The 24,753-nt window shown below is 54.5% G+C and overlaps 12 protein-coding genes across 12 annotated transcripts; 7 read left to right on the top strand and 5 right to left on the bottom strand.

The window, feature by feature from the left end:
* Positions 1-307: 307 nt before the first annotated feature.
* Positions 308-817, top strand: PHACADRAFT_198231 (uncharacterized protein; the record flags this gene model as incomplete). The annotated part of the gene is made up of 2 exons (XM_007398429.1): positions 308-436; positions 494-817. The coding sequence occupies 2 exons, from the start codon at positions 308-310 to the stop codon at positions 815-817; spliced, it is 453 nt and encodes a 150-aa protein (XP_007398491.1).
* Positions 818-2,286: 1,469 nt separating this feature from the next.
* Positions 2,287-2,935, top strand: PHACADRAFT_211453 (uncharacterized protein; the record flags this gene model as incomplete). The annotated part of the gene is made up of 2 exons (XM_007398428.1): positions 2,287-2,769; positions 2,825-2,935. A coding segment is annotated over one exon (369 nt), but the record flags the coding sequence as incomplete, so codon positions are not given.
* A 298-nt stretch (positions 2,936-3,233) lies between these two features.
* Positions 3,234-3,500, top strand: PHACADRAFT_260351 (uncharacterized protein; the record flags this gene model as incomplete). The annotated part of the gene is made up of 1 exon (XM_007398427.1): positions 3,234-3,500. Exon 1 carries the CDS (start codon positions 3,275-3,277, stop codon positions 3,497-3,499), a length of 225 nt encoding a protein of 74 aa, XP_007398489.1. The 5' UTR covers positions 3,234-3,274.
* A 52-nt stretch (positions 3,501-3,552) lies between these two features.
* On the bottom strand, positions 3,553-3,811 carry PHACADRAFT_260350 (uncharacterized protein). The gene has a single exon (XM_007398426.1). It carries the CDS (start codon positions 3,775-3,777, stop codon positions 3,565-3,567), a length of 213 nt encoding a protein of 70 aa, XP_007398488.1. The 5' UTR covers positions 3,778-3,811; the 3' UTR covers positions 3,553-3,564.
* A 1,603-nt stretch (positions 3,812-5,414) lies between these two features.
* PHACADRAFT_260347 (uncharacterized protein) lies at positions 5,415-6,657 on the bottom strand. The gene is made up of 4 exons (XM_007398425.1): positions 6,424-6,657; positions 6,259-6,372; positions 5,982-6,203; positions 5,415-5,929 (listed from the first exon to the last, which is right to left on the bottom strand). The coding sequence occupies exons 3-4, from the start codon at positions 6,129-6,131 to the stop codon at positions 5,441-5,443; spliced, it is 639 nt and encodes a 212-aa protein (XP_007398487.1). The 5' UTR covers positions 6,132-6,203; positions 6,259-6,372; positions 6,424-6,657; the 3' UTR covers positions 5,415-5,440.
* Positions 6,658-8,580: 1,923 nt separating this feature from the next.
* Positions 8,581-9,556, bottom strand: PHACADRAFT_260344 (uncharacterized protein). Its single transcript, XM_007398424.1, has 5 exons — positions 9,494-9,556; positions 9,273-9,431; positions 8,913-9,215; positions 8,802-8,858; positions 8,581-8,749 (listed from the first exon to the last, which is right to left on the bottom strand). Exons 1-5 carry the CDS (start codon positions 9,547-9,549, stop codon positions 8,674-8,676), a joined length of 651 nt encoding a protein of 216 aa, XP_007398486.1. The 5' UTR covers positions 9,550-9,556; the 3' UTR covers positions 8,581-8,673.
* A 1,242-nt stretch (positions 9,557-10,798) lies between these two features.
* On the bottom strand, positions 10,799-11,692 carry PHACADRAFT_211450 (uncharacterized protein; the record flags this gene model as incomplete). The annotated part of the gene is made up of 5 exons (XM_007398423.1): positions 10,799-10,891; positions 10,944-11,000; positions 11,056-11,358; positions 11,415-11,573; positions 11,637-11,692. The coding sequence occupies 5 exons, from the start codon at positions 11,690-11,692 to the stop codon at positions 10,816-10,818; spliced, it is 651 nt and encodes a 216-aa protein (XP_007398485.1). The 3' UTR covers positions 10,799-10,815.
* Positions 11,693-15,718: 4,026 nt separating this feature from the next.
* Positions 15,719-16,243, top strand: PHACADRAFT_260341 (uncharacterized protein). Its single transcript, XM_007398422.1, has one exon. The coding sequence runs from the start codon at positions 15,861-15,863 to the stop codon at positions 16,131-16,133; it is 273 nt and encodes a 90-aa protein (XP_007398484.1). The 5' UTR covers positions 15,719-15,860; the 3' UTR covers positions 16,134-16,243.
* A 25-nt stretch (positions 16,244-16,268) lies between these two features.
* Positions 16,269-17,710, bottom strand: PHACADRAFT_260340 (uncharacterized protein). Its single transcript, XM_007398421.1, has 5 exons — positions 17,663-17,710; positions 17,440-17,598; positions 17,080-17,382; positions 16,953-17,021; positions 16,269-16,900 (listed from the first exon to the last, which is right to left on the bottom strand). The coding sequence occupies exons 2-5, from the start codon at positions 17,586-17,588 to the stop codon at positions 16,825-16,827; spliced, it is 597 nt and encodes a 198-aa protein (XP_007398483.1). The 5' UTR covers positions 17,589-17,598; positions 17,663-17,710; the 3' UTR covers positions 16,269-16,824.
* A 425-nt stretch (positions 17,711-18,135) lies between these two features.
* Positions 18,136-19,002, top strand: PHACADRAFT_211448 (uncharacterized protein; the record flags this gene model as incomplete). The annotated part of the gene is made up of 5 exons (XM_007398420.1): positions 18,136-18,249; positions 18,302-18,356; positions 18,410-18,499; positions 18,558-18,702; positions 18,755-19,002. Exons 1-5 carry the CDS (start codon positions 18,236-18,238, stop codon positions 19,000-19,002), a joined length of 552 nt encoding a protein of 183 aa, XP_007398482.1. The 5' UTR covers positions 18,136-18,235.
* Positions 19,003-19,636: 634 nt separating this feature from the next.
* PHACADRAFT_260338 (uncharacterized protein) lies at positions 19,637-20,048 on the top strand. Its single transcript, XM_007398419.1, has one exon. It carries the CDS (start codon positions 19,796-19,798, stop codon positions 20,033-20,035), a length of 240 nt encoding a protein of 79 aa, XP_007398481.1. The 5' UTR covers positions 19,637-19,795; the 3' UTR covers positions 20,036-20,048.
* A 1,344-nt stretch (positions 20,049-21,392) lies between these two features.
* Positions 21,393-24,654, top strand: PHACADRAFT_211447 (uncharacterized protein; the record flags this gene model as incomplete). The annotated part of the gene is made up of 15 exons (XM_007398418.1): positions 21,393-21,456; positions 21,518-21,525; positions 21,579-21,678; positions 21,732-21,837; positions 21,899-21,938; positions 22,389-22,542; positions 22,603-22,805; positions 22,861-22,950; positions 23,115-23,224; positions 23,262-23,407; positions 23,459-23,537; positions 23,590-24,083; positions 24,140-24,172; positions 24,229-24,393; positions 24,467-24,654. 15 exons carry the CDS (start codon positions 21,393-21,395, stop codon positions 24,496-24,498), a joined length of 1,824 nt encoding a protein of 607 aa, XP_007398480.1. The 3' UTR covers positions 24,499-24,654.
* Between the last annotated feature and the right edge of the window lie 99 nt (positions 24,655-24,753).

The following is a 24,753-nucleotide window of genomic DNA, read 5'->3' as shown; positions in this document are numbered from 1 at the left end:
GCGCGTCCCACCACCTCCCTCGCTCCCGCCGCCGACCACCGTCCGGGCGCGCCGCCTCCTCCCCGCGGCCCACGCGCTCTACCACACCCCCGCGCCCACCGACGCCAAGGCACAGGTCATGCGCGACCTCGCACGCGCGCGCGTGCGTCTCCCGGACTACGCCGCGCTCCGGCACACGCTGCGCTCGCCTGCGACAGGCGCCGCTGTAGAAGCCCCCACAGCGGCGGCGGCGGCGGCGGCGGGGCGTCATGCCAGATGCGCGGCTGCTGGGCACAGGTGCGCGTTTGGCGGCTTTTGAGGATTGGGAATGGCGCTGATGGTGTGGATCCTCGGCTTGTTGGGGGAGTACGCGGCACCTGGTTGCGGCGGAGGAGTGCTCAGCCTCGACGACGCGCTCAAGATCGTCGCGGGGCATGCGAGGCTCATTGGGCGGGAAGTGCGTGCCGGATGAGACGGGGCATATGTGCTGGCGGTCGAGGTGTCGCCGGCTGAGCTCGCGCGGTACATCGGTGGAAATCCAGAATACCATGGGCTGTCCAGCTGCGATGACGGTGCGATTGCTGGCGGACTCGCTCAGCTCGACAAGTTGCAGACAGAGCTCAAGGCTTCCGGACGCAAGTGCGCGCGAGTAAACGTACCGTGTGGTTACCATTCCAGCGCCATGAACCCTGTCCTCGATCATATTACTGCGCTGGCTTCTACCGTCAAGCTTAACGATCCAACGTCCACGGCACCGTCGTCGCCCCCAGAGACGCCTCTGTCTCCACTCCCGAGCACTTTCGCCCGCCACTGCGGCGAGCCTGTCAACTTTGAGTAGGGCATCCACGACCTGCCGTCCAAGGACGCCGTCTTGCTCTGGCTCGAGCTCGGCCCACACCCGACGTCACTCCCGATGCTGCGTGCAATACCTGCGACGTCGCACCAGGCACTGTATACCTGCCGACGCTCAAGAAGAACGTCGACGGCTGGCAAGTTTATCTGCAGCTCTCCCTCGCCAGCCTGTACACACCAGTAATGGCACCATCGAGCGGCGCAAGGTGTCCGCAGATTCGGCGCCGTCTGCGCGGCCGACCGAGCTGCAGGCGTATCCGTTCGCGAAGACGCGCGGTTCTGGGGTCAAGGTACGAGGAGGAGCCCGCTGTCGGGAAGAAAAGCTGCCGAGGCTGCTGTGCCTTCCGCCGCCCCGCGCTTCTCTCTCCTCGGCTCATGCCTGCATGTCCCTGCGCCAGGGTCCTCCGAGCCGGCGAGGTTCTGAGACGCCGATTGACAGAGTCGCGTACCTCATCGAGGGCCGTCGAGTTGCCGGCCATGCACTGTGCTCCTGCGTCGGTGTACACCGAGATGACGAGTGCGGCGGCACCGCTTGTGCTCGAGGAGCATAGGCGCTTCTACGGTGACTCGACGATCTCGCTGTCCGAAATCACACTTTCTCCAATCCGCTCGTGCATTCTCCAGACGTGCCGAGGACCATCCGCGTCGGGATCACGCCGGCTGATCCTGGAGACGAACACAGTGGACGCTTCTCCATATCTTCCTCCGTCTCCGACTCTAAGCAGTCTCGGTCGCACTGCGCTGGCTCTTTCACCCTCGCGTCCAAGGCACAGACCAAGTTCGAAGCTCTCGACCTGGTTGCCACCACCGTCGACCAGCGCCGACAGGCCGCAACCGAGTCGAAGCACGCCGAGACATTCTTCACGCGCACCCGCCTACGACCTCATCTTCTCCCGCATCGTCTCCTACAGCCCGACGTACCACACCCCATGAAGTCGATCACACTCGACCCGAATGGCGTCGTCGACGCCTACACGGCCGTTGCAGCTCCCGCGGGACACCCAGCCGAGAACCTTTGTCGCGCACCCGGTCTTCACGGACACGCTCCTGCACGCGGTCGGGTTCGTAGTCAAATTGCAACGCAGGCGCGAACGAGGCGTTCGTCTGCAGCCGGGTCGACAAGGTGAAGGTTCATCCCCGAGCTTGTCAAGACCGACGGGCGGTACGGGGTGCACTGCAACATCGGCTTCCTATCGGAGGGCGTCGCGTACGCCTTGGACCTGGACAGCGGGGAGATCGTCGCGACGACGAAGCGGGTGCAGTTCAAGAAAAGTTGCGGTTGAGCGGGTTCGCAGCTGTCCTTGCTTCTGCTTCGACCCGGTCTGGCGCTGCTCGGCCCCCCTCCTTTGTTGTTCATCCAACTCGGCCTCGGCCTGCTCCCAAGTCCAAGAACTTCGACTTTTTGCCGGCTGCTGTCTCTGTACCGCAAAATCTTCGGTGCTCGAGCAAGTGCAGAACGTCATAGCGGCCGTGCTTGGTGTGCCGCCGAAGGACATATCGGAGAGCAACGACCTGGAGCGCCTCGGACTCGACTCGCTGACCTCGCTCGAGGCGCACCACGCGCTTCGTTCAGTCCTCAGTGTGCCTCCCCCAGAGAGTCTCTTCACATCTTGCAAGACCGTCAAAGACACCTGTGCTGCCATTGCTGCTCCCGCGACACCACCCGCCGTCTGCTCCGGAGCGTCTACGCCGAGGACCTCAGAGAGTAGTACGCTGCACGAGCAAGACCACGATGCCGACGTCGATTGCGCGGCGACCCTTGCAAAGGTGCAAGGGGTTCATGTCATCGACGCTTGGTGTCCCGGTGAAGAAGCTCGGTACTAGGTAGGCTCGTCACGGTCCCCACGCCGGCTTCTTGTCGCGTCGCATCCCCTGCACAAAAGGGATGCAATAAAGACGCACGTGGTCCCCACGGAGCGCAGCGACCGGACCTGGCTGGTGAGTCTATGTACTATGGTGCGTCCGTAGCGACGATTTAGTGTATCTCCGCCAGTATCTGCTCCGCTCGGGACGGAAGCGTTAGGTCTAGTTCCGGTGACAAAGCGAGGCGGACGTTCCTTCGTCTCTAAACCATAGTATTGCTGTTTTATGGAGTGATTTCAGCCTCAGTGTCATACATGCATTCCTGTGTTTGCGATCATGTGAGTAGACCTTTTTCGTCGGGCGCTAATCTGCGTACATCTCTGCTTCGAGGAGCCGTAGTCGTGGGGGTCATTAAGCTCGCACCAGACGTAAATCAATTTTTTTGGAGGAGTGCCTCTTCACAGGGTTTGGCCATAACCTGGTTAGCCCTCGTCTGACGTAAGTCAAATTTTGGAGAGCGGCAGGTAAATATAAGAAAGCGCTATAGATGATGTCTTACCGTGCGAACGCTGGCCGCGGCAGTAGCGCCCCGCCTTCGATCGCAGTTGCTGCCCGCCGCCTCCTGGATACTGGCTCATAAATGCACCCTTGCTTAAACATTGACGAAGTTGTGCAGAATATTGTCGGGCATGCAGGAAATAACTCGACTCTCCATAGCCTTGCGCTAGCGTGCCGTGCATTCGTCGAGCCGGCAAACGATAGGCTGTGGGTCCATCTAAAGGGTCTCAAGCCCTTGGTCAATTGTTTGCCAGACTATCTGGTAGGCACATCTCAAACTTCTGACAATGTCCTGGTGAGCCCTTAATACACATTTTGGCCCGAGTGAACTTCCCCTTATCTCTCTTGCGATGCTGCGGCTATAGACTATCATCAAGCCTCCATTGCCAGCCGATTGGCAGAGGTTTCGGACCACGCCCGCCAAGTCAAGTCCCTCTGTGTCTGTATAGATGATGTAACCGAATACGCAGCGGACGAGGCCGCCGCTGAGATACCGGCGAGGCACCATCCCGATCCCATCCTGCCGAACCCCGCACACCCGATCCGGAAGAGCTCGGTCCTCGCGAAATATGCTCCGCTCTTCATTCAGCATACGCTTCTTACTCTCATATATACGCCCAAGATGGAAGACGAAATGCGTGCTGTTCTCAGATGCGTAAAGACGAACGCACCTCTCGTCGAAGAGCTGCGGCTCAACGACACCATCTACTCGGTATCGGGTGCCCTTGATACTGAAATCTCACAAACAATCACTTCCCTGAGCCGTCTAACTACTTTTATTTTCCTCTGCATTACACCACAATCCGAGTTTCTCATACATCTCTCGCGGCTCCCACTTTTGGCTACTCTCATGCTGCGTCTTGATGAGAACAACCAAGGCTCCTGGACTTCTCCTGCCTGGGGAGGCTTCCCCGCTCTGGACCGTCTTTTTCTCAGACCTTGCATAACCATGGGCAGTCTCATCGCTGCTACATCGCTCCTGCAAACGCTGTTGTCGTCGCGCCTCACCGCCCTCGAAGTCACTGTATCACCGCCAGCCTGCACCGAGGATTTCGGACGGCTCATGTTTGCTGTCGGCCATTTTCAGCGCCTGCAAATCTGTTTGGTCCCATGCCATCATCGACTGGGGCGACGTGATCGCTGACGGAAGCATGCTCTCGCCTCTGTACCAAATCTCAAGTATGCGGATATTTGAACTGGAGTGTGCACGGATAACATTCGAGCCGGAAGCAGTTCATGACCTCGCCGCTGCATGGGAACATCTTCAGGAATTATTGATCATACCCCGTTCGACCCACCATTACCAGCTTCGTCTCGAAGACCTGGCATTTTTCTCGCAGAGCTGCCACACTCTGGAAAAGCTAATTGTCCAGCTATTCCCTGTGAGTGATGGCTGGATGTGCGACACCGGTATTCGCAGCTCTCCGTGCCTCCTATCAAGCCTCCGCATTTGTAGTTCCGACATATCTTACCGCGCGGAGGCTGAAGGTCATGAAGGCGCTTCAGTGTCACTCTAGCGGCAGTGCTGCGGCTCCTCGTCTGTACGATGTACCACTTCGGAAGGCTCAGGGGGTTTATTATCCGTATCGCTCCATGTGGCCCGGAAGTAATACTCTGTACTAGGAACTCTCTTCAGCTGTACAATTTGATCTTCGAGTCATTGACATCGGTCGCATAGATATTGCCTGGTTGGACTGGCACGTTGGCCGCGACTTGATTTCAAGTTTTCTGATTTGTCATTACATACATGAGCAGAACAAGCTTTTCCTTAGCGTTATATCGCGCGCACATGTACAAGTCAAATTTTTGTCGCCATACGACCTGACTGTCTGCTCTCTGTCGCCGCCAAGCAGATAAAGAGAGTCTGCTTATGACCATGGGTATACGAGGTTCCGTGATGGGCTGAACGCACTGCGCCTGTACTCGCAGTCAATGCCGCGGGAGAAGCGCGTGTTGCTCGAGCAGGACGACTGCAGGCAGCACCACTCGAGGTCCTCAGTCGTCGAGTTCCCCACGACGACATTGGAGGGTATATCTTTGCTCTCCTCGATGTCTATGTTGCCAACCTTGACCGTCGAGACATGTGACGCACGTGGGACGTGTCCGATATCTGGATGATGCGCTTCGCACACCGCAGGGAGAGGAGCAGCTGATTTGTCAGTCGTGATTCCGAAAGAAATACAAGGCAAGCGCAAGAAGAGATATGATCGTGAAAGCTGCAGACATTTCATAACAGCATGCAGGAGGACTACATAATAGTACATGAGTTGGCATGAAGCGAGGAATCGCGAGCGTGATTTGAAAGTGCATGACGGACATAGAGTATACGAGTATGCTTCTTTGAAATAGCCAGAAAGGAATCCACAACAGCAGGGCTTCGTTCGAACAACTCGATAATAGCCACCTGCTCACTGTCCGAGTATTCGTTGTCGTTCTCCATAAGGCGTATGGCCTTGGCGCGACGCTCTGCGGCTGACAGGTTCGAACGTACATGGGTATGCTCGCCATCAACCGGGGATGTGACCCTTTGAGCACGAGCTGGGCCCATATGTGCGTTCTCAGATATAGACCTAGCCATGGTTGGCGACACTGGCGGAAAATCAGATGAAGCGGCTGCATTGTTCTCGGTGCCTCGCGGACGCTTCCGGGACGTGCGGTCTGGGCTGGCCGAGCGCTTGCGCTGGTTCTTCACGGTATGTTGGGGTAGTGCGAGGCCAGATGCCGAGGCAGACGGTGTCTGCACAGGTTTAACAGCAAACCAACATATTATTGCAAGGTGGTGTACATACCCGAGTGCTGTATGAGCCGTCGTCGTCAAGCCACGACTCGTCCTCTTCATCGTATTCTGGAGTAGGGGAGGCTGATGATTCGTATTCAGCCTCAGTATGCAGCGCAGCGGGCGGAGATTGCTGATCTGCAACATCTTCGAGGCAACTCATGTCGCAAAGCACTTTCATCTCTTCAAATAAGGGCCAGGGTTTGCTACGATACGTTTTGTATTGTCCATTAGCCTATAAATCTTGATTATACGCCTGTACGATCTCAGTAAAGGCGCGTGTCACGCACCAGGACTATCTCTTCCCACTTGTCATCCGGAATGACGAGCATCTTCTTTTCGTCGTCCCACCCCATACCCGGCTGGTTCATCAAACAACAAAAATCTAAGAATCTTTTCTGGAGCTAAATAAGGGTCAGAGGATAACAGACAAGCTGCATTATCATTTCACATACCGCGCGGAAGTGGCCAAAGCACCTTACTACGGTCTTCGTGGCACCGTACTTTTTGGTACTCTCAGCGTTGACCTTGATAGCAGCCCGTTTCCAGACAATGTCGCGTGGAGAACCGTATGCCTCCCCTCTGGATCCGGCCTCTAGAAGGACATCCATCAGGATCTTGTCGTCTTCCAGAGTCCACATGGCGCGGCGTCCGGGGACACTCGCAGTAGGAGCTCGCAAAGCACGGCGCAATTTGGAAGTAGACATATACGTGTAGGAGTGGTATTAATTGGATGCCTACAATGGCGGGGCGTTCAAAAGAAGATGTAGGAGGCTGCGTGCGCGCCGGAAACGCGGGCACGTGACAACATCGAGGGCCCCATCAAAAAGCATTAAAGCGTTGGATATACTGTGCTTCCAGGTAATTGAGCCTGGGCGTACTGAGCGATTCTTTGGTCATTATAAACAGGCAAATAATGATACTTCTAGTGCGAGCATCTCGTCATAACGACGGAGCGAAGCCGATGCCAACATGTATGGTAGGAGGTGTACGGGGTCGCTGCGGTCAACGTGTGCCTGGGACTTGTCGAGTCCAAGTCGCTCGTCCAACGGTAACGCCCAGTACTGTTCAGCTGCCTTGTCGCTCATCACAAACACCCCAGACTGTACTAACTCGTAAGATGCATTCCGACGAGGTTGTGCAGAATTTCGCTCGACATGCCCGGCCGAAGAAGACTCGACATTACAAAGTCTCGCCCTCACGTGCCGTGCATTCGTTGAGCTGGCAAGCGACATGCTATGGAACAACCTGAAGGGCTTGAAGCCCTTGGTTAATTGCTTGCCGGATTACCTATTAGGTGCATCGCAGACCGCTCGTAAAGCTACGGTGAGCTCTTCTGTATGTCCTGATGCCTATTCCTACATCTCGTGACCATGTGCACCGAATTCACCGTCATAGACCATTCTCAGACCTCCGCTTCCAGCAATATGGCAGAGGTTTCAATACCATGCCCACCGAGCCAAGTCTCTTCTTGTCAATTACAATGACGACGATGTTACATACGCCGTGCATGCGATGGCTTTTGATGTTTTGGCGAAGCACTGGCACCATCCCGATTCCATCTTGCCGAACCTTGCGCACCTGGATTGGCGGAGCGCGCAACTTGCCAGCTATGCACTGCTATTTATCTGGCATGTGCTACTCACTCTCGAATATCTGCCGCGAACGGAAGATGGAAGACCCGCTGTTTTCAGGCACATAGAGACGAGCATGCCTCGGCTCCAAGTGCTGAGTTTCAGCATCGATTACGAGGAATCATTGAGCATCCTCAATACCAAATTTTTTCAAACAATTATCTCTTTGAACCATTCAACTGCATTTTATCACTCCGATGTAATGCTTTGCTCCGATGCCCTCATACGTCTCTCGACGCCCGCGTCTCACTACTGTGGAACTGAGCTTTAATGAAGACAACTAAAACTCCTGTAGTTCTCCCACCTGGGGAGAGTTCACTGCATAGGACAGACTTTATCTCCACCCCGGTTCCTTCACCCATGCTACAGCAATTCTACGGGCACTGTTGGGATCAAGCCTCCCCTCGCTCACTATTGGGATCTTCGTCTCAAAGGTCTGACATTCTTCATTCGCGCTAAGCTCTCGCGAAGGCGCCACTCATCACTCTGAAAGGATTATGGTCAACACATGTATTGTTCTACAGAAAATGTGCATATGCAAATCAAACCGCCAGACTGACGCCCCACTCGCTGGCGAACATCCCGTTCGACCGAGATCAGTGCGCACAGAATGCAGGGCAAACGTCGTCGCGATCTCCCCCCTGGAGGACGGCGGTTTCGTGCTCGATATGACGAACTGACACGGATGTCATCGACTGGATTTGAAGGCCTAGGATGCGGCATGAGTAAACACGCAAGACTCGAGTTAGAAGCTACAAAATAGATTCTAGCCGAGTATATTCTGAGGGAACAACAATGTCGGGCACGCAATTGCAAATTTATGCAGCAGATGTTCAGGGCAGGCATGAAGCAGCCGTGGGAACAAACTTCGTGGCGTGGCGCTTTCGGCTGGGGATCCTGACTCCCGCGACATCTTGCTCGTTTTGCACCACCGTCGACATCCCCATTCTCGAGCCGCGTTGTCGTTAAAAGTGGGTCCTCAGTCAATGAGCATTTTTCGATTCTAGCTAACTCTTCCTTTCTCAATTTGTTGTTCTTAGTCTAATGATACAACGAGTTCAATATCAGTATCTATGCTGCATTCACGGCCGCAAGCGTCTCCTGGATCTTCTTCACAGAAGCCCTCTCGCGAATCTTGCTGTTCCAGCTGTCAAATAGTTGTGTCAACGAAGGATGCATCGTGGCTCGGAACGACTTACGCCGCAGTGGCAGGGAACTCGGTCGCCAAGAAGGTGTTGTGGGTCCTGGTGATCCAGCTGGCCGAAAGTGAGTAACCTACCAGCCGCCGCAGGGCTCAGTTGGAGACGTACGGGATGAAGGACAAGTCTGCAATCGTCATCTTCCCGCCGACCAGCCACTCCCGCTTCGACAGCACGCTCTCGAGCACGCCGAACACGCGCTTGACCTCGTTGTTGTAGCGCTCCTGCGCACTTGGGAGCTGCTCGCTGTGGTAGCGCATGAAATGCGCCGCCTGGCCAAAGTACGGGCCCTGGCCCGACGCCTGGAAGAACAGCCACTGGAGCTGCTGAAACTTCTCGTTCGCGTCGACGACGGAGATCTTATGCTCGGGATCGTAGAGCTCAGCAAGGTACAGCAGGATCGCATCCGACTCCCTGTTTTCAGTACCGTCAACAGCCATTCGCTTGCGCTAGGAGAACAATGATACGCACCACAAGGTGTAGTCGTTGTTCTTGTGGTCGATGATGGTCGGGATACGCCCGTTCGGGTTGTGCTTTGTGTGTTCGGGGGCCTTGTGCTCGCCTTTGTCGAGGTCGAGGTAGATGGACTCGTATGTCAGGCCGAGTTCCTCCAATACCAATGCCACCTTCCTGTTCGCAACCGTCGGTTAGTCGACTGGTCGCAAATCAGCCATTCCTGTGCCAGGACGCACCATCCATTGGGACCTCTCTTGCAGGTGTAGAAGGTGAACTGCTTTCCGTGGGACATGCTTGGTGGTGGATAGAGGTGCTGGGGAACAGGATAATTGGATTACCATGTTCTTTATATGTCGTCGACGAGCCTCATGCCCCTTGTAGTTCTGTGATGCTGAAGCGAGACGCGCGCCACGTGCATCATCCGCAGTACGCAGTTCTGTGTGCTTCTTCCTGCAGTCCAATGATAAAGATTCTTTTGGTAATCTGTTTGTTCTTGCTGCGAGTTCCGCGATGACACTGCGCAATCCGGCTGAAATTCAGAGCTGCTTTTGCTTCCTCGCTCCCTTTACCATCTGCTATGCGTATTCTCGTGAACGTGAAGCGGGGCATTGCTTGTATAAACACGGGTGCGTCCGGCAATCAGATGGCGAACATGGGTAGCAGGATGGACATATGAGCCGTACACCAGATGTTTTATTCGAGGCCCACGTTATATCTTGCTGCAGCCTCCATGATCACATGCACGTTGTATGCCATTCCGAGTCATCGCATACATACGCGCTTCAAGCAGGTCTTTTTTAGTATATTTATTCGCGCAAGTTGTCCCTGATCTTCGTCAGGGTGTCTTGGATATATAAGCTCAAGTGCGGGTCTCGCTGTGAATCCCGAACCCCAGACCGCGTATGGATAACAGCCTTCGTTACACCCGACTTCCTCGCAGCAGTCGTTGCTAGGACAACCTCGGAACCATATCTTGATCTGCTGTGGCTCGCTCCCCTTAACATTTTGCTCCCTCTGGATCGTACAGGAGGAAAAGGAGAGGTGGATATGCTCGGCGTCGAAGCATACCCGCGCAAGCACGCCTTGGTCGATGCCTTCAGCTGGTTCGGAGGGAGCCGCCGATCTCGTTCAACTGGGCGTGACGCCGAACACGTTAGAGATTCGTCCGACCCTTCCACTTTCAGGGTCACGTCCTTAACTAACTAACAACGTAGGTTCGTAGATCATAGAACCTACCTTCGATTCTCCTTCGGCCGGGCGTACCCAGGGGCGCGTCAACGTCGGAGATGCGAATAAGCTATGATCGCGCCGCTGCCAGCAGCTGAAAGATGCGGAGGATTTAGCCAAACTTCGTGGCGCGGTGCTTTGCTAGCTGACCCCTGCGACATCTTGCCTGCCTTGCACTACCATCGACGTCCCCAATCTTGTATTGTGTTGTCGCTAGAAGTGAGTCGTCAGTCAATGTTTCAACGAGCATCCTTCCGATTGTAGCTAACTCGCGCGTGATTTCTCAGATTCTTGCTTCAGATTAATGATACAATGGGTTTTATGTCAGTATTTATGCTGCGTTTACGGCGTCATGCATCTTCTGGATCTTCTTCGCAGACGTCCGCTCACGAATCTTGCTGTTCCAGCTGCCAGATTGTCGTGTCAACGAAGGGTGCATTGTGGCTCGGAGCGACTTACTCTGCGGAAGCAGGGAACTCAGTCGCCAAGTCAAAACCATAGGACCTGGATATCCAGCTGGCCGGAAGTGATTAGCGACCCAGTCGTCACAAGCCTCAGGGCGTAAACGTACGGGGTGAAGGACAAGTCCGCAATCGTCACCTTCCCGCCAACCAGCCACTCCTGCTTCGACAGCACGCTTTCGAGCACGCCAAACACACGCTTGACTTCGTTGTTGTAGCGCTCCTGCGCACTGGGCAGCTGCTCGCTGTGGTAGCGCATGGAATGAACCGCCTCCCCAAAGTACGGGCCCTGGCCCGACGCCTGGAAGAACAGCCACTGGAGCTGGTGGAACTTCTCGCCCGCGTCGGCGACGGAGATCTTGTGTTCGGGGTCATAGCGCTCAACGAGATACAGCAGGATCGCGTCCGACTCCCTGTTTCAACACCGTCAGCAGCCATTCACATGTGCTAGAGGGACGACGATGTGCACCACAAGGTGTAGTCGTTGTTCTTGTGGTCGATGATCGTCGGGGTACGTCCGTTTGGGTTATGCTTCGTGTGCTCGGGAGCCTTGTGTTCGCCCTTCTCGAAGTCGAGATAGATGGACTCGTACGTCATGCCGAGCTCTTCCAGTATCATGGCCACCTTCCTGTTTGCGGCCGTTGGTCAATTGACGACGATCGTAAATCGGCCATTCCCGACCAGGACGCACCATCCGTTGGGACCTCTCTTGTGGGTGTACAATGTGAACTGCTTTCCGTGGGACATGCTTGGTGGTGAATAGAGGTATTGCGGAAACAGAATCTTCTTTATACCTCATCACCCCCATCGACAAGCCTCATGTCCCTTCTAGTTCTGTGATGCCGAAGCGATTACGTGCGCCATGTGCTTCTCCGCAGGGGTACGAAGTCCCTTGTGCCTCTCCTTCTCTTTGCGCAGCTCGATGATAGGGACTCATCCTCGTTACCTGTTTTTCGTTGCGGCTTCTGCGATGGCACACTGTCCGCAATCTGTTTGAAATTCAGAGCTGCTTCTGCGTCTGCGCTCCCATCTGTTATGCGTTTCCTCGTGAAAATGAAATGGGGTGCTGCTCATATAAATGCGAGGTGCGTCTGGTAATCAGAAGGTGAGCGTGGATAACAGGATGGACATAGTATGTACTGCATACCAGATATCTTTATTGAGGTCTACGCTATGTCTAACCGCGACTATCACGATCGCCCCTCTACTATACGCGCTTCAAGCAGTAGAGTCAACCCTTTCCAGCATTCTCGTTCACGCAAACTGTCCCTGATCTTCGTGAAGGCGTCTTAGATAAACGAGCTCCTGCACGGGTATCGCTGTAGACTTGGAATTTCTGACGGCTTAGGGATAACAGCCTTCGCTACACCCGAATTTCCCACAGCGGTCGTTGCCAGCCGGATAGCCTCGGAACCCTATATATCTTGACTTGCTGTGACTCCGACGCTCTCCTCCACTTCTACTGGATTGTGTAAGAAGAAAGAAGGGCTGAATATGCTCGGCGTTCGAAGCCTACTCGCACAAACACGCACGCTCTGGTGGCTGTCTTCAGCCGATCCAAAGGGGACCGCCGACTCTGTTCACTGGGCGTGACGACAAAGCCGTTGGAGAATCGTCCAGCCCCTCCAGGAGTCGCATTCTGAAATAAATTACAGCGTGGATTCCCAGATCTTAGAAGCCGCTGCCGACCTTCCTTCGGCCAGCTATGCCCAGGGGCGCCTCTACATCGAGAGACGCGAACGAAGTTAGTCTTCCCTGCCCTCGGCTGGCCCGATTCAAGCGCGCCACGCGTAGAAATAAATCTCCAGCACCGTTCCTTCAATGGCTGAATGCTAAATCACGCTGGCCCATTAGACATATATGGACGAAATACCGTCAGCATCACCCCAATGACCAACGGCTGTTCCGGGAGGTTGTACCAGACTGGCTGCGGTCAGTTCTTGTTGCGTCCCGTGTCCCTCTCAAGATAGAGGTCGCGCGGCAAAGCGATGATGGTAGGGAATCAGTGAAACTCATCCAGGTAGATGACCTATCTGCATCCGACCCTGCGGAATCCCCCGCACCTAGTCTTCATTCGCTGTCGTCTGAATCTGATCGGGAGGAAGCCGCCCCGACTCGGTACACCGTGCAATATATTGAGGTATGGCCGCGCTCACCGTCACACAGTGAGCACTGAGACATTTTCCTTTTTTCGTATTGTCTACTATTTATTGGAGCCATGGACTCCCGCGCCTCTACGGACGCTAGTAGTTACGCGCCATACGGACGCTAGTAGACAGGTGTACATTACCCTACGTTGGTAGCACTTTAAATACAGGAACAAAAAAAAAGACTGGCCCGATTCAGAGCATGACGAGTACTTCTTCGCGGTACCGTTCAGAGCGACAACAAGGGGCGAAACTTGTCGTTAAATACACTGGCATTTACTGGGTCCCTGCAGCGCACAGTCAACGGCGCGAGCAACGCGAGCCCCAGACATTCTTGACCGCAGCCACGGCCGCGGCGCTCCAGCAGCTCTCGTGGCGAGTGCAGACTCCGCCTTTCGTGTGCTCTCCTCTGTGGGGTGACACGCGGAGACGGCGACTTGGACTTCAAGCTTCATGTAGGGCGCACGGAGGATTCGATGCTCGGCCGAAAGCCAGGCTGATCATCGCCAGAGACGGCGCACGGACACATGATGCGCTCCGTGCTCAGGGACAGGGCACTGGGGAATTGCAATGCAGCCATGGCTCCTGCGCCCGAGTTGCCCTCGACAGACACGGTTTAAGAGGGCTTCGTGACATGAGAGACGTGTGCATACCCTCGGCGGTGCCAGAAGATACGTCCTCCGCGGTGCGGTGCAATGCAGCGAGCAGTTTTTCCATTGCGTCTTAAGCCCGACGGCGCAGAGACGCTGCTGCGCCTTGACATGACGCGCTCCCTCTGGCGAGCACCTATGGCGAGCACGCCCTGAACAAGGCAGAAAAAAGCACCGCTGTCCCGCAGCTCCCGATTACGACCGAGAATAGCGGCGATGAGCGATGGGCCCGCCCTCTTCGAGTCGGCGCAGCGCACGACAGGGCCGGCTAGTGTCGCATGCCACCCGTCATGCCCCGGTGATTTTTCCGCGACGCTAGCCTAGCGTGGGTCGTGCGCGGGGCCTTTAGCCCCGCCGGCCGCTATATGGCGGACGCCGGCCTCATGCGACGGGGAGGAAGCCTCCATGGCATGCCGGTCGCCATCACAGCCCCATGCCCATGCCCACGGCGCCACACCAGAATTAAAGGCGTGCATCAGACGTCGGCCGGGCGGGGCCCGCGCATCTCGGACGGATAGCATTACACACAGGCACGGCTACGTGCGCCGCTACAGTCGCCGCGAAAGGCAGCCCACTCCCCCGCGACGTTCTTCTTCTCCCACGTGCGGTTGCGAGCTGTAGGCTTGATCAAAACGGCCATCAATGGGAAGATGCTCTCGCCTCTGTACAAGGTCGAGGATATTCAAGATAGCGTATTGGGTCCGGTACCGACAACATTTCAGTCAGAGGACGTCCGCGAACTTGCAACGGCATGGAAAAACCTGTAAAACTTCGTGCTCGGCTGTCGTCGTCTACCTCCAAGTCACTATTGGAATCTTCGTCTCGAAGATCTGTCGTTCTTCTCGCAGAACCGGGACCGCGACTTTCTGGATCGTTCCCAGCTATGGGTGCAGGCATTCCCCACAGACGACCATTGAGTGTGCAATACCAGTGTTCCCAGCTATCCGTCTGCCTTTATCAACGCTCCACCTCAATATGCCCTATATTACTCCCCTCGCAGTAGCAGAAGTCGCCACCTACCTCGCAACAAATTAGAAATTTCCATGTGCCGAGGTTACACACCGCTTTCCGAAATGGCATGCGGCATCTGATCAAGATATGTATGAAGTGGAATCGGGTGAAGTCATTGACAGGGTCAGCGCGCTGAAGCGCAGGCTCGTTCGCGACGAACTAGAAGCAAGAGCGGAAGGGGAAGGCGGCGAAGTGGTTCCGGGGTCGTCCTAGCCGCCCCGGCGTCGTGCACCAAGGTCACGATTGTCTGCGCGGTCACGGCCGCGCTGCTTCAAAAGGTGTGAGGTATTTCGCGTTTGCATCGACCCGCATAGCAAAACCTGACAATCTGCGCCAGAGTTTGTAGTACGTTATTTCTTGGAACTGTTGTAGGCTGCTGCGCACCACGGACCGTAGCCGCCACAGATAACAGCGGTCGAGCTCTCAGGGTGTTCTAGGTGTCGCAGTCAGCTCACGATCATGCTTTCCGTCGCGCTACGGCGTCCTGCAGTTACCGTATATGTATTTGAAGGCCGCATGGTGTAAACTGTGAGAACTAGCAGCCATTGTCCGCTCACGCAATATGCGAGTATGTCGCCGAGCTAGCAGGGCAAGGCGCCGATCAGCAATGGTCGATGAGGTCAAACGACGGTCGGTGCGGACGTACTCTGTTATCTCCTCTACGAATGCCGCCCGTTCGACAGATACTGCCCTCGCTAAAAATGCCTCTACCCACGTTCAAGGAATCTGTACATGAAGAAAAGATCGCATCTTCGTTTCCTGGCCTCCCTCCCTTAACGATCTCTGCCGTCTCGTCTGGGCAGTCTCAAAGTGGCAGGCGACCGACAAGCCATCCTCTATTGAATGTTACACCCAGGCATGGTCGGCGCAGCAGCTGTCTGAGAACATTTCGATGAGCTTCTATAGAAGTAGGTGTCATCAATAATCGGTATGGAGAGTGGAAAGGCTGTAGTAGTGAGGCTGCGCACCTCGGTAATTTTCACTTTGCGTCCGATGAATATCGGGAACGCTCTCGGTTCTCCTAGTGCATCTGCGTATTTAGCAGTGCCGCGACCTGGATCGGCCACTTGAAGGTTACGATAGCGGGAGCAGTTTACACGGGGCAGGATGGTCGCTGCAACCACTTATCGGCTGCCGTTCGTTCGGAGTTGTATGCGGCCGGATCAGGGCGCCGCTCCAAGGGCTAGCTGTAAGAGATCAAAGCTTCGACGAAAGGTCACCACAAGGAGGCGATGCGAAGCATTGCATTCTTCAAACGTAATGCAGAGGAGTCATATGTGCGGTCCTCGCGAGGGTGCTGCAGAGCCGAGAGAGATGAAAGGTTTACAGCCTGGTACGGCAATTCACTCGTGTGTGCTGGTGGTCGTCGATGGCTGGTAACTGCGGGATTAGGCTACCAAACAACAAGAATATTTTCGGAAAAAGCGAAAACATGCCATTGTGCCCCTCTGGCCGAATATTCGCGCTAAGCCCTGGCGGAGACACCACTCCTCACTCTGAAAGATGTATGGTCAACACATGTTATTGCTCTACACTGAAAATATGCATATACAGATGAATTCATCAAACTGACGTCCCACTCGCTGACAAACACCCCGTCCGACTGGTACCAGTGCGCACAGGACATAGGTCAAACGTCCTCGCGACCACCGCCCGAAGGCGGAGACCATGTGCTCGGTATGACGGGCGGACGCGAGTGTCATCGACTGGATTTGAAGGATGTGGCATGAGTAAACATGCGATACTCAAGTCAGAAACTATAAAATAGATCCTAGTCGAGTATGTTCTGAGGAAACAGCGACGTCGGGAACGCAAATTTATGCGGCAGATGTTTAGGGCAGGCATAAGTGGCCGTGGGAACAAACTTCGTGGCGTGGCCCTTTGCTACCTGACCCCTGCGACATCTTGCCTGCCTTGCACCACCATCGACGCCCCCAATCTCGAGTTGTGTTGTCGCTAAAAGTGAGTCGTCAGTCAACGTTTCAACGAGAATCCTTCCGATTTTAGCTAACTCGCGACTTCTCAGATTCTTGTCCTTAGACTAACGGTACAACGAGTTCAATGTCAGTATCTATGCCGCATTCACGGCCGCACGCGTCTCCAGGATCTTCTTCACGGACGTCCGCCCGTGAAGCTTCCTGTTCCAGCTACCGGACAATAAGATCAACGAAGTGAGCATCATAACTCTGGGCGACTTACGCAGCGGTAGCCGGGAACTCGGTCGCAAAGTCGAAGTCAGTGAATGCGGGGATCGCGATGTCGTTCCAGCTGGCTGAAAAGTGAGTGCTCGTTCCATCACTACATTGCTCAGGGGACGGAGACGCACGGGATGAAGGACAAGTCTGCTATCGTCGCCTTCCCACCGACTAGCCACTCCTGCTTCGACAGCACGCTCTCGAGCACGCCGAGCACACGCTTGATCTCGTTCTTGTAGCGCTCCTGCGCACTGGGCAGCTGCTCGCTGTGGTAGCGTATGAACCACGCCGCCTGGCCAAAGTACGGGCCTTGGCCTGAGGCCTGGAAGAACAGCCACTGGAGCTGGTGGAACTTCTCGCCCGCGTCGGCTACGGAGACCTTGTGTTCGGGGTCATAGCGCTCAACGAGATACAGCAGGATCGCGTCCGACTCCCTGTTTCCAGCGTCGTCAATAGCCATGCATCTGCGCTAGAGGAACGACAATACGTACCACAAGGTGTAGTCGTTGTTCTTATGGTCGATGATGGTCGGGATACGCCCGTTTGGGTTGTGCTTCGTGTGCTCAGGAGCCTTGTGCTCGCCTTTCTGGAAGTCAAGGTAGATGGACTCGTACGTCAGGCCGAGCTCTTCCAGAACCATGGCCACCTTCCTGTTCGAGACCGTTGATCAGTCGATGATGGTCGTATATCACCCATACCCATGTCAGAACGCACCATCCGTTGGGACCCCTCTTATGAGTGTAGAAGGTGAACTGCTTTCCGTGGGACATGCTTGGTGGTGGATAGTGTTGCTATGGGATTAGAACCACAGATTGCAATGCTCTTTATACCTCGTCAACAGGGCCTCATGGCCCTTCCATTAAACGCATCTTCTATCTTCATCTAAGATTAACCCCCGTCTATCGCCCTCAATGGGTCCGTGACTAGTGGACCACCGATTCCACGATGCCCGAGCGCCACGCGCTTCGTCCGCGGGCGTACGCCGTTCTTCGTCCTTGTCCTGCCCTTTGTGCAGTTCATTGATAGGGGCTGTGCGTAAGCTGGTTGAAATTTAGAGCTGCTTCTGCGTTCTTGCTCCTCTTACCGTCCGCTATGCGTCTCCTCGTGGACGTGAAATGGGGCCTCGTATATATAAATACGAGGGGTGTCTGGCGTTAGATGGGGGACATACATGGCAAGATGGACATATAAACCGCGTACTGGACATCTTTAATGAGGCCCAAGCAGGGTCTAGCTGCTAATACCGTGATTGTATGATCGTCCTGCATTGGCGCCTGTCTATACTGTATGCGCTTCGATTAGTAAGTTTTCTCGACATGTCTATTCGTCCAAGCTGTCTCTGATCTTCAATAGCGTCTTAGATAAAACCCCTGCACTTCCGGAGGACTTCTTCAACACCTGCAGGATGGTGCGCCAAATTCTGGGCGCCATCATGCCTTCGATACCTGCGTATGCTGCTAGCTCTCCTGGACTGTCGTTCAGTTCGGCACCGATGCCAGTCTCATCTTGCTGCAGGACGGCACTGGCTCGTCTGTATCGTTGGCGCAACGGGTTTAGTGAGAGACGAAAGAGTGTCTCCGGACATAGTTATCGGTATACGGCGTCCTAGTATGGTCAGCCCTCCTCTCTTGGCCGCCAGGGATCCATGATCCGAAATTTCCCGAAGGAGGGCGGCGGTCTCCTCGGGATGACACAGCGCTATGTCGGTCTCGTGAAGGGCCACCTGGCTGGTCACTCGGAGTGTCTTGTCGGAGGTACGTCACCCAATACAGGTCGGATTAGCATTATTCTGATCTTACGTCGAAGGGTGGTCTGTTGGCAGAGCAACCGCCTTCGAAGTCGCGAGACAGCTGATCGCGTCTGATATCAGTGTCCCTGGTCTAGTTATCGGCGACTCACTTGATCCAGAGACGTCCACTGCGCCCTCTAAAAAAGTCCTCAATGGCGCGTTCCCGACGAAGAGTTTGCCTGGCCGTGCTATGGAGCTTGCTCGCTTGTCTATCCGGCACGCAACAGTAGCACTGGTCGACTACGACCCCAGTCATTGCCTATGAGGCACATCTTGCTGAAGGAGGCTGTCATGCTGCGCCCGCGCGAAGGTTACCTTGTCAAGAACACCAAGTTAGGCGTTCAGCTGGACGCGTTCTTAGACGATGGAGCTAACCCGGGGCGGTTATTTGTAGGCAGGTATCCTCGGTATCAGGGGTTCCAGGGTTCCTATTCTCCACGTTCCCGGAAACCGCTTTGAAATGATTCTCCCTACGTGAGTATTTTTGCATGGCTATGTGGTCCATGTGCTGATATCAGTCTGGGTCGGCGAAGTCTCGAATGTCCAGACTCCTTGAGGCACTGCGAATGCTGTGAACACTGTTACACTAGCCACTTCATTCTGTGCTTTCTGTAATGTATCGCTATTTGTTTATTCGCGGTGTGGAGGAGGATTCGACGTACGGGTCGGCGCTCGATATATGCGGGGCTTTACGTGTGGGGAGGGAACGGCCGATGACAAAACTCGATGTCTAAACGCGTAACTAAGCTCAATGAACGATCTAATAAAACTCTTACTTAAATGCTCATGCCCGCGCTCGTTGCGGGCGAAACTCGTCTCGCGCTCTCGCGAGTGTATTCTCAATGACTCTTAGGATGTGCCCGAAGCTCGGAGGGGCAGACTTTAGAGGTGAAGGTGGGGGAAAGGGGAGCTTGCTCCATTCGAGGGCGGGAGGTCGCCTTTAATATACATGCGAGCGCTGCTCTGCTGCCGTGCTCTCGGCCGGAGGTCTATGTGTACGGAAAGCGAAGGTAAACGTCAACGAAAGGGTCTCTATTGGGGAAGAACCTGCGAATGCGATGGAAAACGAAGTAGTGGCGTCAGGCTTCGGGAATGGCGCGCCGCTCCGACAGGCGATGACTCGGCACGCTCGCGCACAGCGGGTCCCTATTTACATGCGCGTTCCTGCCGCCCTCAGGTCGCGGGGTACTCCGTCACTTGCGGCGTCACCTACGTCCTGTCTTCCTGGTCATGCCACCGTCCACCATCTGTGTACATGCGGAAAGAAGGTAAATGTAAGTTCTTGGTGTTGGCGCTGAAAACCCTTCTACAGCGGGCAAATGTATCGATTCTATGTACGTACCCAGTATATATTCTTATGTCCTGAGGTCGCTAGATGCTCAGGAAACCGTTGAATTCTAAATTTGTATTCGTGGGAATACTAGACCTGGCTTTGAAGCCGGTGCTGTGAAACTGGGTAAACGGCTGTAAGATAGCTTTCTAATCGACGTCTAGCCGTGAGAATGCCAGATTGCAGTAACGCCCAATGCTCAAACGCGAGTCTGTTAGCCACTATCAACCACGCCATACCGGACAAGCTCGCGACATGCATCCCTGCTTAAAAATTGACGAAATTTTATGGAATACCTTAGGACATGTTGAGGGGACTTCTCCAACACTACATGCTTCCACCTTGGAGCTGTGCGTTTCTCGAGCCAGCGAACAACAAGCTGTGGACCGATCTGCCTGGCCTGAGCCCCTTGGTGAACTGTTTGCCAGACCACTTGATAAGTCCATCTCACACATGTGACAATGCTTTAGTAAGGACCTTCAGTTCTTGACTGTATAACCTCGTATCTCAACTGTCGATCTCTGTAGACCATCGCCAAGCCCCCTCTGCCAGAAGAACGGCACAGACTTCAGTACCACGCTCGTAGAGTCAAATCTGTCTGGGTTGGTCACAAGGGTGATGACAACTTATTGGTGGATGAAAATGCTCTCAAAATGCTAGCACAGCATCATCCTGGCCCTATCCCGCCGAACTTTGTGCACCTCACCTGGCACAATTTTTGCTTGGCGGAATACGCCCCTCTCTTCATTCAGCGCACGCTGATTTCCCTGATATATTATCCAACACATAAGGATGAGATGTATGCAGTTTTCCGACGCGTGCAGTCAGACACTTCACATCTGAAGGTGCTGGAACTCCGAGATGGCACCCATAGCTTACTGGAGGAACGTGAGGTCGAGTTTGCTCTACTTATAACCTCCTTAAATCATCTGGTAACACTCGACTTCGATGACATGCCACTTAAACTCAATGCTTTCATACACGTCTCCTGGCTCCCATGCCTAACTGCACTGTCAGTGTATCTCACCCAGGAAAATTACGGCGCGTGAAATATTGGGGTCGCTTCGAGGAAAGTCTCCGGGAGTCGGCGTTAGCAGGTTTCAAACACCTATTGGAGCCCACAGTGTGCTTCAGATCAGAGGCCAAGTTCTGATGGAGTAAGCTTTACAATCTGAGACAAGTTGTTGAAAGCAGGATCAGGATCTCCGAGAACATCGGATTAACTGCACAACAGGGCCCATATAAGCAAGGGGTCGCGAGGCCATCGCACCTGCATCTTGTTCAACTCCTAATCTTCATTGACCCACGTTGCACACTGCTACACCATGAAGCAGAAATTAGCTAAAATTGCTGACATCCTAGGGAAAGAATTCGATTTCGTTATCGTCGGTGCGTCGCATATCGTTCTCGTAATAATCACGCTCTTTTATATCTCATCAATGTGCTGCAGGCGGCGGCGTGTGTATCAAGTCGAAATCCCCTCAATGTGTTGCTGACGTCTCGTATATTAGACCGCAGGCTGCGTTGTGGCAGCCAGGCTGAGCGAGAACCCGAACATATCTGTCGCTTTGTTGGAGGCAGGCTCTGCTCACTTTGACGACCCGCTAGTTTGTGCGTGCATCTGTCGTCTAAGCTTTCGTCGCTCACTTACAAAACGTCTACAGCTGACCCCTTCCGTTGGACAAAGATTATCGACAACCCCAAATATGACTGGAAGTATCTCACAACGCCACAACCAGGCCTACACGGGGAGCCCACGATGTGGCCCAGGTACATCATATCGCCATCGCCTCAGGGAGATATCTGTTTGACTTTTCCATACGTTGAACAGAGGCCGTGGTCTTGGCGGCACATCCCAAATTAACGGGTTGGTATGGAATAGTGATGTGCGGGCCGGGCCTCAAAGCCCGCGAGCCCGCCAAGCCCGGCCCAAAAAGCCTGACCCGAGCCAAGCCTGGCAGCGGGCTCAAGGCCGGGCTCGGAGCGTAGTCAAGCCCAAGCCCGGCCCGGAAGCCCAGGCTTGGGTGTACCGGCTCTGTTACTGTTCCCTGAGTTCAGGATAAGGTGAGAGAGATCTAAGATGTACACACCAGACATAATATTGGTATTTTAGACTCGACGGTTCCCGCCGAGCACGATTGTGCATCACCGTTTGGTGCCTGCCGTAGGCGCGCGCTCGTGGGCTTCGCTGCGACTCGACTTATTCCCCGAGTGTACATCTTCTGGAGGCTGAATTCAGTGAGTACACGCAGTAATAATCTACTACATCCAAATATACTCCCTTTTCATAGCACCAGAATATTCATTGTATTGTGAGCAAGCCCGGGCTTAAGCCTGCGGCTTGGGCCGGGCTCGGGCTCGGCTCGGGCTCAGGGCTCGGCTCGACGCTGCCACAAGCCCAAGCCCGGGCTTTGAGCCCAAGCCGGGCCCGCACATCACTAGTATGGAACCTGCAACAGCGCGAAGAAATGGATGGTACGCCTCCTTGCGCGCCGAGTTGACTTAGCAAACTTGATCACTGGATACCCGCATTAGCTGTTGGCGAGCTAGGCAATGAGGGCTGGAACTGGGAGACCTTTCACAAGTATGCGAAGAAGGTACAAAGGTTCTGCCCGCCTGACCCAAACGAGCGGAGTGAGTTCAAGAACCTGTATAAGTCCGACGCCGTGGGACACGACGGCCCGATTCCGCTATCGTTCGGACGGGATAGCTGTGGCGCCGACGCTGCCTGGCAACGCGTGAGTTTCGCAGTCGTGATTTAGCCCAGCGACACTGCTGATTGCTGCCTTGTAGGCTCTTGCGGAGAACGGGGTCGATACAATAAGCACGGCGCTCGACGGCGATATCGCTGGGACGTGGAAGAGCGTCTCGAATGTGGACCCTGTGAGTCGGAGCCGCGTGAATTCTGTTAACGTATGTGGTTAGCCCATCCTTTGTCGTATTTCGAGTGTTGAACATGCCCGTATGGCTACCTCCATCCTGCGCTCGACCGTCCCAACCTCAAGGTCCTGGTGGATGCATACGTGTACAAGCTCATTACCTCCAAGCACGCGGACGAAGTTGCCGCGACTGCGGTCGAGTTCGAACATTGTGGACAGGTACACAAGGTCTTTGCACGCAAGGAGGTCATTGTCTCTGCTGGGCACGTGTTTCCGAGGTCACGACGATTTCTATGCGCTGATTTGATCTTACAGCGCTGTGGAATCACCGCATGTCTTAGAACTCAGTGGCATCGGTGACCGGAAGATTCTTGAGCCTCTGGGTATCCCTGTTCAGCTGGACTTGCCCTCAGTCGGCACGAACGTGCAGGAACATATCGCAATGGCTGTCAGCCAGATTAGTCAGGCTTTCACCTTGTATCCACTAACTGCGACGCTGATATTCTGTGCAGAGATGGTCGAAGACCGCGGCCTGATCACATCCACCATGCTCGACAATAAGGGGCTCTCCGAGAAAATCTGGATGGAATTGTGGGTTTCTTGTGCCGGCTTATAGACAAGCCGTCCTGAAAGCACTTCATAGCGGCCTGAAGGACTCCTTCAAGCTTTCCTTGAACAACTTCTCATTCGTGCCCATACAAATTGGTTCAGAGCGCGCTGAGCAGCTCGTGCAGAAACAGAGCGCCAAGATTGCAAAGGGCGATTACCCGCTCGGACTCAAAGCGTCGTACGAGAAGCAGCTCGAGCTGCTTGAGAACCCCAAGGTACCCGACTTCGAGATGATGTTCCTGCCGTTCCCAATCCTTATGCCGCCGCCGGTACCCGACAAGCCGTACATCACCATCTTTCCGATTGTTAGCCGGCCATTCACGCGCGGGACGATCCATGTCCAGTCTGCTGACCCGAAGGCTTGGCCAGCGATCGACCCGCACTACTACGAGGAGGATATCGATCTTGATATTATGGTCGACGCAACCAAGTTTGTGCGCAAGGTAACCCAGACCGAGCCATTTAAGTCACTTGTTGTCGAGGAACAGCTTCCCGGACCAAGTGTGAACACCGATGAGGAGATGTATGGTACGTGCTCGTCCTTGGCAGTCCTGCGCGAGTAGGTGCTGAGTCGTGACACGCAGAATATGCTCGCAAGTACACCTATTCGGGCTGGCGTACGTAACTGTGGATCGGTTCGACAGCGAGCCGCTGACCTCGTCGTCCCACACAGACACGGCTGGAAGCATGTCAATGATGCCTCGTGACAAGGGCGGTGTCGTTGACCCGCGATTCAGGGTATACGGCACCAAGAACATCCGTGTTGTGGACTTGTCTATTCTTCCCATTCACACGGCTGTTCACCCTCAGGCCACCGTCTACGCAATTGCGGAGATGGGTAAGTCTTCAAACCTCAAGCTTATATACTGCGCGTGATTCTGATTATTTGCTGAATTGTGCCTTGCCGACAGCTTGTGACATCGTTAGGCACGCCTATCAGTAATGTACTCCTAGATCATAGGTCGTATAGTTACTCATGTGCCCCGAAAGCAGGTAGTGTATTTCTGACTCCGAAGTTTGCACTGTTTGCAGCCTCTGCCAGTGTTTCCGACCCCGCTCGTTATTCACTATTTGCCTGGCCCGATCTCACCCCTGTCGATGCTTTTGATTGCTTTCGTTTAAGCCTCTTTCAGAATGAGTATATTCTGAGGAAACGAGTTTGCAGATTTGTATGGCAAGTGCTTAGCGCTTCGGCGTA

The sequence above is a fragment of the Phanerochaete carnosa genome (genome assembly GCF_000300595.1).
Source record: "Phanerochaete carnosa HHB-10118-sp unplaced genomic scaffold PHACAscaffold_7, whole genome shotgun sequence".
In the NCBI taxonomy this organism is placed as follows: Eukaryota; Fungi; Basidiomycota; class Agaricomycetes; order Polyporales; family Phanerochaetaceae; genus Phanerochaete; species Phanerochaete carnosa.
This window is presented reverse-complemented; position numbering and strand designations above follow the sequence as displayed.